General features: G+C 44.0%; 1 protein-coding gene across 1 annotated transcript in view; it reads left to right on the top strand.

The window, feature by feature from the left end:
• The window catches only part of LOC306693940 (receptor-type tyrosine-protein phosphatase gamma-like), a gene marked incomplete at its 5' end in the record, with an annotated part of 535,669 nt that overhangs the window by 348,831 nt on the left and 167,022 nt on the right, over positions 1–19,816 (top strand). Inside the window, one exon of the mRNA XM_079156627.1 lies at positions 12,438–12,533. Coding sequence (XP_079012753.1) covers positions 12,438–12,533 — 96 coding nt within the window. The remainder of the gene's footprint in view (positions 1–12,437; positions 12,534–19,816) is intronic.

Here is a 19,816-nt window from a genome sequence, read left to right as displayed (position 1 = left end):
CAGTTTACTGTTTCCTGGCCACTATCTTGGCCTAGACAGGCAGTTTGTAAATTGTGAAGGGTCAGGGCCACAGGGTGTACCTTAAGTGACTGATCTTCCTCATCACCTTCAGTCTCGCCATAGGAAACCTCAGGGCTGGTATAGCTGGAGTGAAGAAGAGTTAGACAGCAGAGTGAAATGAAGTCGGGCCAGTGTTCATCCGTCTCCCTTCCTCCCCTCATGATGCCACTCAATGTTCGAGCAATTTCTGCCTCGCAGGAATTCATTTATATGTAAAACACAAAAGCCCAGACTACAGCGCTAACAAACATTATAAGCAGCCTCGGAAGTCCCACAGGTTTTATGCAATTGACCAGTGTATTGAAAACTTTGAACTTGGCAACATGAGAGACAGTCTGTGATATGATTGGAGTTAACAAGGCAGCACTGTGCTCCCCCCTGGGTTTGCTTGTCATGCTAGCTTTATCAGCTTCAAAACGAGATTTTCTCTACAAAACAAGAGCCAGGACTTTCTTTTATCAAAAACAAATGCCCCACTCCCCAAACTCAAACTTGTTTATTCACAAATTAAGACCTCTGACTAAAACTGACAGAATTTCTCACACAAAATATTCTCTGAAGCTTAAAAAACAGTTGCACTTTCAGGGAACTGTCTCTGCTTTCTTTTTCCATCATATACACGGTATCAATCTCTCACCTTTTCCCCTCTTATCTCTTCACACTCCTGTTCACAAGACTCTTTGATGTTACCCTCACAATCTTGAGGATAATAATATTACAAACACTTCCTGATCCTGACACCTTTTTGCCAAAAAGACGTTGGTTAAATTGTAATCCAGACCCACAAAAACACAATATTGCCAGCCTCAGCTGAATTGGTAGACCAGTAACTGAAATGGACTGGCCAACCAGATCTTAAAAGACAGCACACACCTATCCTATCAGTATCATATCCTATAACCATTCATTTTGTTCATTTAAACTTAGGTTAAACATCCTCAAATGGTTATGGCAAAAGCATGACCCGCCCTACTCTGGTTCTTTTTGGTTTACCGTGATATTCTACCCTATCCTAACCAATCTCACTCCTCATGCCTAAACTTTACCAACCCAACCAACAAAGGCAATGGGTACTAGCCAATCAGAGGCAGAGTAGGGCGGGTCATGCCTTTGCCATAGCAGGATTCGTAATTTAGCTACCTGGTTTGGGAAATTTTTCGCTGCTGCCCCATTTGATGATGTCATACCAAAGAGGTTGAGGAAGTCTGACCTAAGAGGGCAAAACCTGATTACACAAATGCTTAAACATTGCCCTCCAAAAGGACCCCTTTATTTCTGACACCCATATCGGGAGGACTGCATCGTCCTTCCCGTTGACTGCTGATTTGCCACGTCTGTCATTAAGGCACACATTCTACTTTGTATGGTGCAGATAGAGGTCATAGTCAAAAGAGAAGAGTGTTGGCTGTTTGTAGGAAACGGGAAACAGAAATGATCCCATCACAAGCTGTTTGGAACCATCCATCTACTCCAACATCCTCCCTAAAAGGTTTTTTGGCATCAGTAATGTTACGCTACTTCCACCTTTGTTCCTGGCGGACAAGAGTCATAATTCACACAGCTGCAAGGTAAACAAAAGTTTTGTTTAGGCAAACAAATAACAAATTCTGCTGTTACCCTCATGAGGAAAGTTTGGTTACATGAACAGTGCAACTTGCTACTCCGCTCTGCAGGTTGTATACGGTATGTCTATGAGTGGTGAATAGGTCAACTACAGTGATATCTCAAGATAGAAAATAAAAACAAATCTGCATTGCATTAGTATCCCAGGTATTTATGATTTAACCAAGATCATTTCTATTGAAATGACAAATTAATACGTTGGTTTATTTGTTGGCTATGGAAATAATAAGTATTGAAAAATGTGAGCAGATGTTTAATATGTTCTTAAGTGAAAGTGCATTCTGTCCTCCAGAGACTACGTTGCTCACACTGAGTAGTGGCGTTTGTAATTTATTAGACAGAGGGTTGAACACATGTTGTCTTGACCAGACATTTCATATTTTAACTTCTAAACCATCATTTGAAATTCATTTCGTCTTCCATTTTAAAGAGTGTGTGTGAGGATTTGGCCAGTTTTCAAAGACATGACAGATGGCGGCTTTGTTCTCGGATTTCCTGCTTGAGAAGAGTTATTCTCTGTGATAGATAATAGAATCTTGTAACATCAAAGAATGAATGCATGTACATTTAGTTTTCAGGTGGGTTGTTAGTTTTAAATCAGCTCGTCCTCCCCTCCCTCAGAAACCACTTAGAACATCTATAATAATGATGCATTAAGGTGTCAGCAGTGCAGGCTGCCATATTCATCACTGCAGCCTGTTCATGGTGAGAGTCTGTCTCCTGTGCTTACCTTCCCACATATTAATGCTTTTTTGAGTACATTACACTACATCACATCTGTGTTTGATGATGTTATCACACACATACAAACACACACACTCACACACACTGCGTCGATCTCATCCACCTTTGTTGCCAGTTTTTTAATGCTTTTTTTTTAATGGATGTAGCTCGGTAGCTAACAACCTGTGTAACTAGCAACCCTTAAACCTACAAAGCTCTCGATTGTTTCTCCAGTGCTGAACTAGCCACATCAGTGATGTGGGCCGTGACTCACAGATCTGGAACCAGGCAAACGGTTTGCCTGGTTCCAGATCTGTGAGTCACGGCCCAGTTTGCGACTGGATGGATTGGTGTGAATTTTGGCACAGAAATGAATGATTCCTGCATTATGAATCCTAATGACAGAAAGTCATCACTTATCTGGGGAACTATTTCCAACATAGCCATCTACTTGATGGATGTGTGATCTTTGGTACAGACAGTCATGCCTTCGAGGCAATGAATGCCACTAACGTTGGTGCTCTGCTGACTTTTCACTGGTGCCACCAGTCAGTGAGCAATGTGTGAACAAGATGGTGACAGAAGACTCAACAAAAGCATCTTCTGTTACTGTTGCCAGTTACTGTTAGTGTAACCTCTGTGAGATGTCTCCTGGCTAAATGAATCTCTTGGAGCTGGTCAGGCTTGTGGTAACAGCAGGTTTATTCCACATCTGCATTTATGACAAAGAACACAATAGAATGTTCATCACTTGTAGACAACAGCGCATGCTCTGTCGAGTAGTGAATCCTCCGTTGCTTTGAGGATTACCCATTTTGAAATACAGTGGTATAATGATACAGTGATCGTATAGTGGTTTTAAATTCATGTAAATAAAATAGCCGAAATACAACAGAAACTGTCTCTCTCTCTTAAATATATGAGGAGAAATACAAAGATATATATATATATATAACCAAAAATATATTTATACAGAATTCTCACACTGGACTGTTACCTTTTTTAAAGTATTTTTCATTTTATAATAACAATTGTGTAACTGAGTAAACATGTAGACTGTAGAAAATACTCCATCTGCATCTTTAAAATAGTATCACACTCTATAGAACAACATATTGTAACATACCTGCATTTTTGACAAAGGACAGAGTAGAACGTTCATCAATTGTAGACAACTGCGCATGCTCTGTCTAGAAAGACGGCATCACGTTAGTGTTAGCCAGCTATACCGGAGACATTTTTACTGGCAATAAAACATAAAAAAAGTATAGTTAACTTCATGAAAATATGGCGAATATAATCTAAGACAAATACTATCCAACAAAATAAAGCCAGCTCAACTCTTATGTACTTTTAAAATTAGTTAACATTAACATTATATTGTCCACAGACATTCACAGGCTCGTAGTGAATCCTCCGTTGCGTTGATTACCCATAGTCCTTTGCGTCTACTATTCAGTGCAGGTACAAATTTACAACAGCAGGTGGCGTAGTTCTCCCATTTAGCGGGATTTAACCTGAACCTGTTCAACTATGTTACATTAGCATTGTACCAGTTGCCAGCTAATGCTACAGTTAACTAGCTAGCTTGGTTAGCAAGCTGCATCCATAATTCAGGTTAGCTGTGATATTAATTTGGATGCAAATGTTGGCTAGTGAAATATTACTTTAAAAAAATGTACTCACCATAAAAAAAAAAGAACAGCAGAAATCCTTTGAAATGTAACTTCTGATCCTAAACATTACCACAAACGGTTACTGTTCATTAATACTGGGGCACAATAATCACAGCTAAAATCCACAATACAGGACCAGGTATTTGGCATACATCAATAATTGTAAAAAAAAGAAGAGCAGTGATCTCAACATTATCATTAAATTATATTTTCCGTCTTCCCACGGTTGTTCCACCCCTCTGAATGTATTCAGTGACCAGAATGCATTAAAGTAACACAGGAAGACTGTGATTGGTTCTAGTGAGCTGGCCGGATCACTTCCATTTCACTGTTTTATTTTTCTTCAGTGTGTTTGAGGTGCTTTTGATTGTCTGGCACTAAAGGATGTGTTCTAGACATGACACCCTCCTGTTCACGCTGGGCGGACGGAGCATAGAGGAGGTATTGACCCTCTCATCAGCCTTCCTCCAGCGCTGATTACAGGTTGCAGCTCAGTCCACCTCAGTCCTTAGACTGGCTGGGTGATGATGTCTTTTGACCTGATGTGAAGATGTAAAAGCAGGAAAGTAGACCCTGCTTGCCTCGGGAGCGACAGGGGGTTCCCCGCTCCTCTCCAAAGTGTTTTTCTGAGCAGAACATAAATCAGTTGTTTGGTATTGAGATGGCTTGCCTCCGGGCTCAACAGTGTCTCTACTTCTCGCTCTCAGGCTTTTGAACTCCAAGAAGAGAGAGGTGCTGTTACAGGCCCCCTAAGGCTGATCGCCGAGAGGGAGGCAGTCTTCCTCCTCCTCCCAGGGCACCATTTACCTAACTCTTTCGCCATCTCTTTGGCTGTCTCTTCCCACAAACCATTGCTTCAAATTATAGCTTTTCCTGCCTCCTGTTATTGGTAATTTTCAATATCCTGCTAGATCATAGGAATCACTACGAGGTGAGAGCTGAGAGATAGAGTGCTCCAATATTTGACAGACCTGTTATGGTGCCAGTGGGGATTATTGATATGCAAGGATACTCAGCTCAAAGACATCCCAAAGACAAACAGGAACACAAATTAGTGACTCCTACCTCACAACGTGATAGAGTTCACTATAGTAGGAGTCGAACCTGAGTCACATAAATGTCTGCCTGTGGCTGGATTAATGAGCAGCACAGCACAGGGATTTCAGACTGTTACATTTTTGATTAAACATTTATCCAGAACAACTTATGAAACAACTCCTTCCTTCCTCTTCAACTCATGCTGTGACTCTGTGTGTGCTCAACACCGAACAGAGCTGACTTATGAAGTTATTTCAACAAAAAATGGATCACTTTTAGTGCTTTGCTCCTGTCATCTTTTTTATCATGTTGCATTTGTAAGAACTTTACAAAATGGGCCTTGATGGAAGGGTGTGTCGACAGGAGGTTGACATTGGGGCGATTGTGGCTCAGTTTTAGAGTCGTCCTTCAATCAGAGGATCGACTGTTTGATCCCCAGCTCCATTAGTCCATGTCAATCAGAATCATCTTTATTCAACATGTATGCATACGCATACATGGAATTTTACTCCGGTTTTTACGTTGCTCTCAACATACATACACAGAATATACAAAAAAACTAAACAAGGACAACAAAGTAGAACAGAGGTAAGCATAGATATTTAACTACTATGTACAATATAAATATACATATATATACAAAAGTATGTGAACATTAAGAACAACAACAATGACAATGGAATGGAAGTAATAGTGCAAACAGAGGTAATAGTGCAGTTTGACTGATTAATTGTTCATCAGAGTGACGGCCAGTGGAAAGAAGCTGTTCCTGTGTCTGGTGGTTTTGGTGTACAGTGCTCTGTAGCTCCTACCAGAGGGGGAGTTGGAACAGGTTGTGACCAGGGTGTGAAGGGTCTGCAGTGATCCAGCCCGTTTCCTGACTCTGGAGGTGAACAAGTCCAGGATGGAGGGCAGGCTGGAACCAATGATCCTCTCTGCAGACCTGACAGTCCGTTGTAGTCTGTTCCTGTCCTGTTTGGTGGCCGATCCAAACCACACAGTGATGGAGGAACAGAGAACAGACTGGATGATGGTGGAGTAGAACAGGATCAGCAGCTCCTGAGGCAGGTTGAACTTCCTGAGCTGGTGCAGGAAGTACAACCTCTGCTGGGTCTTTTTTCTGATGGTGTCGATGTTGAGAGCCCACTTCAGGTCCTGGGAGATTGTGGATCCCAGAAACCTGAAGGTCTCCACAGCAGACACACTGCTGTTGAGTATGGTGAGGGGGGGCAGTGTTGGGGGGCTCCTCCTGAGGTGTCATCTCCACAGTGTTGAGCCTGTTCAGATCCAGGTTGTTCTGACCACACCAGAGGACCAGCTGTTAAACTCCAAGTGTCTCGTCCAATGTGTCCTTTGACAAGACACTTAACCCAGTACGTGTATGAATGTTAGATAGTCCTCATGGGCAGGTGGCACCTTGCATGGTAGCCCCTGCCATCAGTATGTATGGGTGTGAATGATGACATGTAGTGTTAAAGCGCTTTGAGATGATGGAAAACTAGAAAAGCACTTGAATAAAGACCTACTCAGTTTTACAGGAACACTGTTGTTCCTTCATGTCATTGTCTTCTGTCTGGATCTCCAGGTGATGTAGTGGTTCACGTTTACACTGTGATCTGTAGCTTTAGCTTCTGTCTTTTTAATTCACTGCTGAACCAGTTTCATATTCTGGATATATCACAATCACATACTGTATGCTTCTCTCTGAAATCCCTTTTGTTTTTTTGCAAAAGTTGAATCATATTTCTTCATAGAGTGCAGTTAGTGACTGTGTGGGATCCGTGGTCACTTTGACAGCTTGACAGAGAAGCAGCAGGGGGTGGGGCTTAGCAAAGGTCACAGATGTAAGAAAGACCTGGTGCGAAATGTGCACGATGCAGGTAAAGAAGTGCTGGTTGTGGAATATACTACGAAAACACAAACTATTTCTTATTTATCATGTAACCTCTCCATGTAACAACCCCGTAGCTATGTGTCTTGGCCCAGCAGTCTCCCAAATCTGGCACGCTTGGCTCTCAGCTACACACATTATCACAAATTATGATTTTTAGGCCAATTGTAATTATCATTTAGGCCTAATCGCTAATTTGACCGAGTGGGAGTCAGTCCTTTTCAGTTTGGGCCAGTTGATGTTTAATGATGCTACCCGGCACCTTGAACATCACATCAAAGGTAAGAAAAAAGGGAAAATATAATGGTGTGCCATGACTGAGAATTATTTTATAATCCGGTTCATCAGGTTTCAGTGCTAAGTCACCATCTTATTTCAAGTATGTATGTTTTTTATACCTGTACCCCAGGTGTAAAACACAACGAGCAGACAAATATGGGCCCGTCTTCATCTTTCTATGCCACATAAACCTGTTGTGGTCATTAATCTGCTGATATAACGGCCTACACCTCAGGCTTTCAGATAGGGGTATTGGCTGCAGGGATTGTTTCCCATTCACAAGAGTTCCCAGAAGGGCATTAGTGAGGTCCAACATTGTTTTTAGGTGATAAGGTCTGGCTTGATTTCCCTTTCAACCCAAAGGCTCGCCGAGTTCTTCCCCTCTGAAAAGGTTTCTTGATGGAGCTGGCTTTGTGCAGTCCAAGTAAAGGGCAGAACGGGGCCTTTTGAATGCTGTTGTATTTAGATTTTACTTTATCTGAACTGAAGGGTCCAAACCATGAAAATGAAATCGTCTCTCAGGAAATTATTACCTCCATAAAGGCCCCATTTTTATGGGGATTTTTTCCAAACTTTGACATTTATTTATTTGTATTTGGTTCAAATAAGCCTCATAATGTACTAATTTAACTAGCCATCTGTAGACACCCTGTAGCAGTAGTGATGTGTCCTATCTGTGCACAGTTGGTACCACAGCTAGCCATCGTGAAGCAGCTATTGACCAATCGACAGCAGTGCGATGATGTTGTTAGTAGCCGTCTGAATCCTCTGCCTGCACTGTCTGTCCTCAAGTCTTGGCAGACGCTCCTGTAGTTGTGTTTGCATGCTGGATGCCTCCCTCTCTTATAAATATGGAGAACGTGGTGCATTGGGCCAAATGCTAAATGAGCAGTGACACATACACAATAGGTTTGTGTTGGCAGGGTGAAAGCTCAGGGCAGGACACAACGTGATGACTGCTTCACAACTAACATGTCTAACCCACTCTGTCCTGAGAGAAAGCAGGAGGGTTAAAGCTTGATTTAGAAAGGAAACCAATAAGTGAGTAAATGAGAAAATGCTGTCTCAGTTTTATGTACACCTATTGATGGTGCTTGTGTCTTTTTGCAACCAACATGGATCAACAGTTTCTCTTAGATCACTTGACGTTCTGAATGGCTTGTAGTCTTGATTTCCCCTTAATGGTTTTATTTTGTTGAAAAAGAAACAACCACAGGCAACGTTATGGTACATTACCGCTACCAACTGGAATGGAGTGTGGATCAGGAAATGAGCATGTATGAAGTGCCAGGGAGACGCAGACACTCAATCGTAAAATGAATCTAACTTGTTGCAGACGAGTCCGTGTGTCCGAGGCTTTATGCATAGATGGGTCTTAAGACAGGCTGCTACGACAGCTCCTAAAAACTCAGATGACGAATAAGAAAACTTCTAACTTTACTCTTAAAATACAGGTTTTTTTCTCAACAATTCACTTCTACTCATACACTTTTTGGTAGAGGGATTGGAAAAAACTGTTTCAATAACAATACATTAATGCTCAACCAGGGTCACATGTAAGCCAAAGGGAAATGCTAAAAGGATTTTGCATATAAAAGTTAGTTTACCCTTCCTTGGTATTACTGCTCATTCTATCGACACAGTTGTATCATGTCTTCTGTGACTGTGTCGGACAAATTCATCCCACAGTAGAACTTAAGGGTGTAGAGTTTGAATGACTTGGGCGTTTACAGAAGATAATATCTAGTTGTAAAATGGGAAATGTAGTATTCAGCGTTTTGGGAGCTGGACTCGTTCTAGATACTAGAGGTGTGTTTCCCCAACTATATTAAAGTGCTATAATAAATCTTTGAAATGATAGGTGTCTCATTCAGGAGCTGACCAACAGTAAATGGGTTCTTGAGAAAGAAAAGAGAACAGGCAGAATATTGTTCATGTAGTTGTTGTAGTGTTGTTGTGTTATCTACATGGGCTGAGGTATTTTGATGGAATGACATCAAAACTAATTCATTTCTAATCAGCCGCTGTTTGGCAGATAATTTCTAATCAATTATATGACACTGAAATAAAAAGCTGTTTAAGGGCCCTTAGTAACATGGTACACAAGTTAAATGCAGTCTTTTGTCCACTTTATGTCATCACTCTCCCATTTCACGCAGCCATCATGAGCGCAAACACTGCAGTGTTTGAACTGATTCTAATTGTTCTCACTGCTACATTCACAAGCTCAATCGCCTATGTTGACTTTAATTAATTCTCCATCTTTGGGAGAATGTGTTGTTCCAGTTGAGCTGTCTCTGCAATAAATTCACCAAACAAACTCTATAGCAGGCTTCTTGTTCACTCCGCAAGTAGATGAAAAAGCGATGTGCACAGCGCTCTTTATGTGAGGATTAGTAAGCTGGAGAAAAAGCTGGACAAGTGATCTTGGCAGTGTTGATCTTGGCGAGGAAGAAGAGCACAGAATTGCTCTTGGCATGCAGGGAGGCAGTGTTTCTAGACACTGCAAATTATGCAAACACGTGTGCATATGAACACAGTTTAAATAAACATGCAGACACACATAATGTGTTTTCATTTCAACATTTGCTGTGTGCCTAAATGCGTCATGCCTCCATATCACCATGACAACGAGTGGTTTGACCAGTTTTCTGAGAGTTCTCATTGTTTTTCACTGAGCAATAACACAATCACCCGAGTCCATTCCCCAGCATGATTGACTTCAGGCTGCAACCTGGTTATCTGTTCAACACAAGCAGTAGAATGACAATTTACTCTCTATTCATCACTTCTACTACGGCTGTGTTTATGTAATCTCAATACATTTGATAATAATAATTAGTTTGTCCAGTTCATTGAAATAGGGAAATAGGTTTAATATCAGCCTAGACCTGAACAGGATATCAAGGAATTCGAGTCAAAAGGCTGAAGTCCAATTGACGTTTTATTACAAATTATTTTTTTCCACATTGTCATTTCTTAAAGTTACAATAAGTACATTTCATTTTGTGTTGATTTTGGCAGTCCTTGTGGACAAAAGTGGTAGTGTTTCAGAGAACCAAATTCCCTTTAGAAAACCTTTCCTTTTACTGCTGCACGGTCTGACAGTCTGCTCTGCTCAGTCCTGGTTCTGGTTCTCCCGTGCTTGCCTTCCCTCTAGGGCAGGGGTCACTAATAGGCGGACCGCGGTCCGGACCCGGACCCAGACGACCCCAAAAACCGATAGATAATTGAGAATTATTCAAATTGACGGAGCACTTCTATTTTAACCGGCACAGATTTTCTAGCCTTTACGACTCGTTCAGCGGTCCAGGAAACACACTGACCAATTACATGCATTGTAAATCACATCATGTGATGCTGCTCAGCCAATCAAACAGTGGCGGCTGGTGGATCATGTTCTAGGTAGGGCCATCCTATCAATTTCAGCAAACATCCCAGTATGATTTAATGCAAAATATTAGGTATCAAACACGCATTACTATTAAATTCTCAGTAGTGATAGCTAAATGATATGCTTATTATACAAATTCCAAACAAAAACACTTTAAAAACAAAAAAAAAATAATTTCAATGAATCATTTATTTTTTCATTTTTGGGTATTTTGGTCAGACACATACGCAACGCTGATTATCGTAATATGTGTGGCATTTGTTATAAATGTACTTTGGTACATAGAGGGTGATAAGAAACTGTACAGGGAGGGACTTAGGACCCAGGGGAATGTAGGTGAAGGAAACAGGAAGAGACGGAAGAGACGCCACACAAACAGCTGTTCACTGGTGAGCGGTGAGCAGATGAGACTGAGGACAACTATGTAGAAGAAAAGATGTTCACTTTGCCTAATATGTAGCTTGACAGAGTTCTCATGTGTGCCCTGGTGTTCTCATGTTTCCTTACCTCCTCATCCCTCACTCCTACCCTGGTGTTCTCATGTTTCCTTACCTCCTCATCCCTCACTCCTACCCTGGTGTTCTCATGTATCCTTACCTCCTCATCCCTCACTCCTACCCTGGTGTTCTCATGTATCCTTACCTCCTCATCCCTCACTCCCTAACTGTCCGTGCTGGATCTGTCCCCGTTGTTTTAAAAAGCTAAATAAGTTATTAGCATGACTGCATCAAGCTAGCCAAACCTGTCTGGTGCAGCTAGTAGAGAAGCTTCATGTACTGCTTCCCTTTCCCGCTAGTCTGCTGTCTGATTGTGAGGTCAGGCTGATCTGGGATCAGCTCTTTGGACTGAAGTTTCTCCTCAAAGTTCTCCTCTCAAACGGGTCTTGGAGGAGCAGTGCTCGCGCTGGTGCTCGCCTGTAGAGACTTCTCCTGACGAGGAGCTGAATCTATTTGAGGACGCTGATTGGCTAAATTGTATGTCACTCATTTATATCTTTAATCAGCAATTGGCTAAACTGCTTCATAGCCCCGCCTCTTTTGGGCCAATTCTCGTTGGCCCCAGCACTGCTGATACACACACACAGGCGGAGAGGACGAGCAGGAAAAGCATCTATTTTGCGCAGATATCATATTTTACAAATATTACTGGGTACATTCCATATTTCCAAAACACAAATATTGAAAATTTGTATAATTTATTATTATATTTTTTTTTTGTGGCTCAAGGAGGGGCGCTCAAGGTGGGGCCACGCCCCATGGCCACTGGAAGTAGCTCTCAGTTTCAAAAAGGTTGGTGACCCCTGATTTAGAGTAAAGAATGTATTGATACATGATACAATCAGGGGTGACTGTGGCTCAGTGGTAGAGCAGATTGTCCTTCAATCAGAGGGACGGCGGTGCGATCCCCGGCTCCGCTAGTCCATGTCGTGCGTCCTTGGGTAAGACACTTAACCCCAAACTCCTGCAGGCTGTTCCTGCAGTGTGTGGATGTAGTTTGGACTGTGCCACCTGCCTATCAGAACTAACTAACATTTATTCACTATTCAGTTATGTTCTTCTGCACTCATTTTGGCTACTTATATAAATTCCAAGAGAGATGGTGATATCAGCAGTTGTTAATTGTGAGGGAGATATAAATAGTCAACCATTTGTTGTAGTGTCTTTATAGAGTTTAATGCGTCGCTGGAAAGGAATGGTAAGATTTGATTTAATGTGTGTCCCCAACCTAACCTGTGTGTTTCTGTCTGTCACAGATGCAGATCTACATGTACAATTCAGATGACTTTGACAGCCTCAGTGCAGCTCTGAGGCAGAAGAGAATCATCGCAGCCATGGCCGTGTTTTTTCAGGTAGGAGCCTATTTTTCACATACTGTTTGTGTTTGAGCATGTGTACAGAACTCTTATTAAAAGATGAGGAACAGGCACGTTAGGAGGATCATCCTTAAACTAAACTTTCGTCATTGTTTGTTTATCATTGAGCTGGTTTATTTGTTGTCTGTGACAACTAAACAAAACAGTTCTGTCTCGTTATCTTACATGGGAGATGTAGGCCATGTGGACACAGTGCAGCTGTAGGGTTTAGTATGTTGATGTTCGTTTGTGAAAACTTCATTTAGCTGAAGTCTTATCAGATGGACTTGAGCTCACTGTGTAGTCTGTAGAGGCTCAGCTGACAATGTGGGACGATATAATGACATATTCTTCATTAATAATGAGCTGTTGTTAAGATTTAAAATTGCGATTGGTTCAAACGTTTTCTGGGTTTAAATGATTGAACCGTACGGCTGAGGGACGCTATTAAACAGAATTTACTCGGAAATACCCAAAGGTAAGCTGCTAAAATTAAACAATTCTTATAATTTAAGTTACAGTTTAACCTAGTTAAATGATATTGACAGAATCAATAATAGAGAGTACTCAATTAATTATTATTATCATAATTATTATTGTTAATTTTTTATTGTTAGTATTATAATGTCAATTTTATTTTATTTACATAAATTCAAACTAATGGAGTACAAGAACATCTGTTGGTCATATGTATTAATTTTTGTAAATATGAGCCTAAGGATTCTAAATCAAACTTGAACTTGAAATACTAATTTTGGTTGGATAACAAAAAATATGCTAGTCAAAATTAGCATTACAATTAGTTTAGTGTTGGGGAGCAGGATTAGGTCAGAGGTCAGTGTGTGTGTGCTTGTATATCCTCAAAAGGGTGAATTGTATGTCTCGTTTCTCTCCTCAGTTTTTTTTCCTGAAGCTAAACCCCGACGGTCAGTGTGGGAGTGTTGTCATGGCGTGTGATTATGAGCTGTAAAACCTGTAGATCAAGATCAGACTCTCCTGTCACCAGAAGTGACCTCAGATCTGTTTAGTGGAGCTGTGGGGGACTGGGATCATTGTTGCTCTAACACTCTCAATTGGCAGGAATAAAAAGTTAATTTGAGGCCATCGATTACCTAAGTGGGCTCTTACTTGGACCATTAACCCCCTGTTAATATTTCCCCCTCTCACCCCAGTCTCTCTTCCACTCCCTGGCTGTCAGCTGTTTATATCTAAAGTGGACCTCATCTGTTTTTCTTTTGCACATGACTCATATCTGTATTTTTTATAGCATTGTAAACATCACAATTCCCACAGAATCATATGTTCATGACACTTTTACATCACTCTAGCTCGACATTCGTCACAGTACTGCTGTGAATTCATTCACATTATGATCCCATCACTGCTGGCTCTGCATCCACGCACACCTCTGTACAGAAATAGCAGCCCCTGCTGCACAAAAGGCTTTCATTTCTGCTCGTTCTCCTCCTCCTCCTCCTCCTCTGCTCACAGATTCACTGGCTGTCACTGCACATTCACTTTTAAATGAAACCGTAAACGTGGACTTCAGTGCTACATCGACATTGTCTTTTGTGCATGCAGGTCAGTTCATAACTGTGACTTGTTAACCCCAAAAGGACTGTGTCACTCTTCACACTATACGTCTCACAGCAAAGCAGAATCACACTCTTTGGAGAAACAAAGTTTTCTTTTCCCAACAGATATCCAGACAAACACCTCTCATGGAAGCTCTGCTAGCTACCAGCATCCATGTGTGCTTTTATTTGATTGGTACGGATAACGGTTTACCCAAATCCCATTCTATTTCATCCTTACTGACCGCCAGAGGCAGTGTTTAACACTGGATATCTTCTGTCTCGCGCCTGCGCAGGTCGAGTATTTATATCAACAAAGTCACCTGTGACCTCGGATGACCCCCCGTCGTCTATAAGTTTCTGTGTCATCCTGAGTTCAGTCCTTTTTCATCTTCTCGCTACGCAGGTTGGCTACCATGGTAGCATAAGCTTAAACAAAGATGTGTCTACGATCAAGACATATTGGAGCTTGTCGCTGTAGTCTTGTGACCACCGGTCGGAGTTGCGGATCTCGCCCTCCAAAGGCTGCGACAAGCTGTCCCTCTTAGGAGGGAGTGGCGTTTTGTCGCCGTTCGGACCATTGAGCCCCGGACTGGTGGACGCCCCTATCATCGGTCATCACCAGTCTGATAAGGGCCACCGAAGTCGTGAAGACAGCAATTGGTGAGATCGATTAACATTGTTTTCTATAACAGTTGTTCGTTTTCCACGGTTGGCAGAGCGCTTCTGCTCTAGCTAATCGAGTGGCATACCGACAAGAGCGTAGAATATACGCCGTCATTCCGCCCTTCACAGATACGGCTATCACAGTTAGCAGTGTCCTCGCTCAGGCTAACTTGATGAGATGCTAGTTCGACTAGATCGGCATTAGCATTGTGTACACTGATTTTGTAACATTACGGCTATCAGTTAGCGAGTGGTTCCGCTCAGGCTAACTTGATGAGATGCTAGTTCTACTCGATCGGCATTAGCATTGTGTACACTGATTTTGTAACATTATGGCTATCACAGTTAGCAGAGTGTTTCCGCTCAGGCAAACTGGGTGAGAGACTAGTTCCATTAGATCGACATTGACATTGTGTCCATTGGGATTTAATTTGACATCTGACAGATTTCACAGTTAGCAGTGTCCTCGCTCAGGCTAACTTGGTGAGATGCTAGCTAGATAAAGCTGGTACTGGGACTGTGTCCATTGACTTTGTAACCTTATGGCTGTCACAGTTAGCACAGTGTCCTCGCTCAGGCTAACTTGGTGAGATGCTAGTTATACTAAATCAACACTGATGCTGTGTCCATTGATGCTTTTTATGCATTACGGCTGTCGCAGTTGGCAGTGTCCTCACTCAGGCTAACTGGTGGGACACTAACTAGACTAAGCTAATACTGAGATTGTGTCCATTGATTTTGTAACATTATGGCTATCACAGTTAGCTGAGTGTCCTCGCTCAGCCTAACTGGTGGGACACCACTAGTTATAGCGACTGTCCTAGTGAAGAGAGTGCCCTCGCTCCCCTCTCACTGTAAGGACTGTTTTTTTGGCCTGTTTCCACAGTGGCAGAGTGCTCTCGCTCAAGCTAACTGGTGGGTCACCAATATCTGCAGCAAATATCCTAGTGAAGAGAGTGTCCTCGCTCCCCTCTCACTGTAAGGACTGTTTTTTTGGCCTGTTCGACAGTGGCAGAGTGCTCTCGCTCAAGCTAACTGGTGCGACACCAATATCTGCAGCGAATGCCTTCTTCAGGCGCCTTCCCGCCCTCACCACCTTTTCTGTTCCTCCCTCCGAGGAATATCTAAGGGAGTTGCATGCATGCTGGAGAGCCACCAGGGCTTTCTCCTGCCTTACATCAGATGGCCGAACCCTGACGGCCATGCAGGAGCTGGCAAAATTTGGCCTTGCACGTATGCCAGCCATTTAGCCGACTATTGCGCCCCTCATAGTTTTCCCCTGAGAATCTGAGGCCCGATGCCAGGTGCCCTCGATCCCAAGTCAAGGATGACCTGCTATCCAGAGCTTATGACACAGCAGCACTGTGGACTGTATCGGCAACTCCCTCTCCCACCTCATGCTTGCCCTCGCAGCTTCTATGCAGCAGGCTACTTTCGACGCTCCCGCCTCCAGCCTGAGTGAGGCTTCATTGCAGGCGTTTGCGCTCATGTCGAGGGAACTTGGACGTATGATGTCCACCCTGGTCCAGACTCTCCGCCAGGTTAGAACCTGGTGAGCTGTTCGGGTCAGCTGCTATACAGGCGCTTCAGCGAACTGCTAGCCAGACCAGGCAGCAGTTCTCTTGTCTTCACAGGGACATGCCTGCACCTAGGGCCCCCCAAGGCCATTTTGTCAGCCTCCAGCTTACCCCAGTAGCCGCCACGGGCCTCAGCGTCCCGCTGAGCGGCCGGCCCGCTACTAATACAACTCTACCTAAGTCCCCGCCGGGCAATCTCCGAACTTGGGGACTAACAGTCGCCCCCATAACCTCCAGAGGCAGGGGGGCCAGGAGATGATGTCTCTGGGCCGGCTGTCGTTTTTTTCTCCCAGCAGCAGATTCCCAAGGGAGAGTGGTTCACGTCTGTCGACGCCTATTCCCATGTTCCCATGGTGCATCACCACAGGCAGTTTCTTCGTTTCGCCTTTTGAGGCCGCCACTTTCAGTCCAGGGTGCTTCCATTCGGACTCTCCCTTCTCCCCACGGGTGTTCACAAGGTGTGTTACTGCTGTCCTTTCCCCTGCAATCACAGGGCGTGAAAGTACTACCGTACTTAGACGACTGGCTGACCTGTGTGCCGTCCCGGCTTCAGGCACCACAGGACACTGCTCGCTTTCTCTCACGTGGCCTGGTGGGGCTTCAAGGTGAACATGGAGAGGAGCTACCTGAGCCCTTTTCAGAGCATAACCTTCATTAGTGTGGCCCTATGAGGGCCTGTCTGTTGCCCCAGCCTGTGGACAAGATCCCCCACAACCTCTTCCGAGGGGGCAGACGGTTGCCCTACATCCTTTTCTCCGCCTATTGGGTAAACTGACAGCTGCCTCGACTGTCGTTCCCTTGGGTTTGCAGATGGCTGAACAGCCTTCACTTGGATGCCAAGTGGCACAGACACGGGGCAATAATAGTATCAAAACAGTGCCTACTCACTCTATCCCCATGGAGGGAGAGTGCATATCTGGCAAACGGTGGCCCCATGGGCTCGGTTCCATTCCGCCGGGAGATTGTCACAATAGATACCTGCCTCTCAAGGTGCAGTGTGACAGAACAGGACTGCTTGGGGGCAGTTGTCTGCTCAAAGACCTCAGGGGCAAGCCAATGTTCTAGAGCTAAGTGCTCAAACACTTCCTCCCATATTTGAAGGGAAAGCATGTACCTCTGCTGTGTTTTCACATAAACCATCAAGGGGGCACCAGATCTGCAGAAGTTGCTACGGGGATCACCGTGCCCTTCTGACTTGGGCGGCCCCTCGCCTGACCAGCCTTCGGGCAATGTAACCACCAGGAGAATGGAACCAGGTTGTGGTTTTCCTGTTCCGTCACAAGCCTCCACCGGGAGAGTGGCGGCTACATCCAGACGTGATGTCGACCCACTGCCCCCACTGGTTCTCCCTGACGGAAAGGACCAGTCCTCTGGATCAAGATGCCCTGGCTCACACGTGGCCAGAGGATCTTCTTTATGCCTTTCCACCAAACCCTCTAATCTTGCCAATGCTTCTCAGAGTTCTTCCCCGACAGGAGGGACCTCCTGTCGCAACTAGAAGGTCGGACTTGGTATCCCAATCCCTGCCGCCTTAAACTATGGGTCTGGCCCGACCAGATGCTGAGTGGCTGCATAGAACCAGTCAGACTGACTATTCTGAATGCCAGGGCGCGATCTACCCATCTGCAGTATAAAAACAGGTGGAAGCTGTTTTCTGACTGGTGTGTGGCTCAGAACAATGTCCCAGTACAGTGTCCCGTGCCTGCTGTACTGAGTTTTCTACAGTCCCTTCTAGATAAGGGCCGGTCTCCATCTAACCCTTGGAGTATACGTGGCTGCTATCTCGGGGCAGCATACTAAGGTCGACAATGACACAGGAGAGAGCCACAGACTGGCGTTCCTCTTCCTAAGGGGCTCTGCAATTACGTCCCCCGAAGGCCCCTGCATGGGACCTACCCTTGGTACTAAATACCCTATGCTTGTCTCCTTTTGAACCCCTGGCACAGGCGGAGCCGAGATGGCTATCGGCCAAAATGTTTTTTCTCCGGTGAAAGAATCATGTCTGAGGTGGAACTCAGATGGCTTGGGTGTCACTTTGTGGCCTAATGCAGCGTTTTCTCCCAAGGGTGTTGACACGCTCACATATCAACCAGCCTATCCAGCTCACGCAGTTTGACCCTCCCATCAGGAGGGGAGAGGTCAAGGCTGCTGTGCCCAGTGCGGGCCCTCAGAGCTTATGTGGAAGCCACCGCCAGCATACGGCGGTCGGAGCAGCTCTTTGTCAGTTATGGTGAGCCTAAGAAGGGCTGTGCTCCTTCTAAAAGAAAAACAGCGCCTATCCCACTGGATAGTGGAGGCCATTGCCTATACATACAAGGCGAGCGACCGTGCTCGGCCATCCGGGGTGAAGGGCCACTCTACCAAAGGTGTCTCCACGTCAGGGGCAACACTGAGAGGTGTGCCTGTGGAGGATCTATGTGCTGCGGCCTCAGGGGCATCACCGAGCACATTCACCGAACACTACAGACTTAAGGTTGCCACCCCTCACCCACTGGGGAGGGTTCTTTGGCCAATTTCTCTGCCGGAGCTATACGAGGTAGTTATGGTGATTCCTCATGACTCTGTTGATATAAGTCATCCAGTGTTAAACACTGCCTCTGGCGGTCAGTAAGGATGAAATAGAACGAAAGTTACGAATGTAACTACGGTTCTATGAATCCTGGATGACCGCCAGAGTTCTTGGTCACTCGGAATCCCGTGAACTCGCGAGAAGATTCCGTAGGACTGAACTCAGGATGACACCGGAACTTATAGACGACGGGGGGTCATCCAAGGTCACAGGTGACTTTGTTGATATAAATAATCGACCTGCGCAGGCGCGAGACAGAAGATATCCAGTGTTAAACACTGCCTCTGGCGGTCATCCAGGATTCATAGAACCGTAGTTACATTCGTAACTTTCGTTTTAGTGAATGATGAGTCATTTAAAATACATTTACATTCACAGGAAGATAAAAAAATATGAATTTGATTATATAAATACTTTTTGGGGGGGATATAAAGTAAACCTATAACATACGTAGATTAATAACTACAATAAAACAATTTCACTATTTCTTTAATGTTTTAATAAAAGATTACTGTATAAGAACTCTTGTGTAGAGAGCTCACACCGTCTCAAATGTTGACCTGAGGGTGGCGTTAGAGGAAAAGTCACTTAAAGTAATAATTCTCTGGAGGACCATGTGTCGCCAATATAATGAGTAAGCAGTTTCAATGGATAGTTTTGCAGCTATGACAAAACAGAGGAGATGAGTAGGCAGATGGAGAAATTGCTTAGCCCGAAGCAGCCGATGAAATGGCAAAATAAAATGCTCCCTTTTTCCTGAAAGGTAAAACTCCAGTCGTCCTCCAGCACAGGAGCCACTCTATCTGGTCTTTCTTTTTCTCCCTCCCTCCACAATTCTTCTGCTTTATGATATGGCAGTACGCACACATTTCCTCTGAACCTGATCATATTGTG

The sequence above is a fragment of the Pholis gunnellus genome, assembly GCF_910591455.1.
Source record: "Pholis gunnellus genome assembly, chromosome: 3".
Classification (NCBI taxonomy): domain Eukaryota; kingdom Metazoa; phylum Chordata; class Actinopteri; order Perciformes; family Pholidae; genus Pholis; species Pholis gunnellus.
The sequence above is the reverse complement of the archived record's forward strand: the minus strand, read 5'-3'. Positions and strand labels throughout refer to the sequence as shown.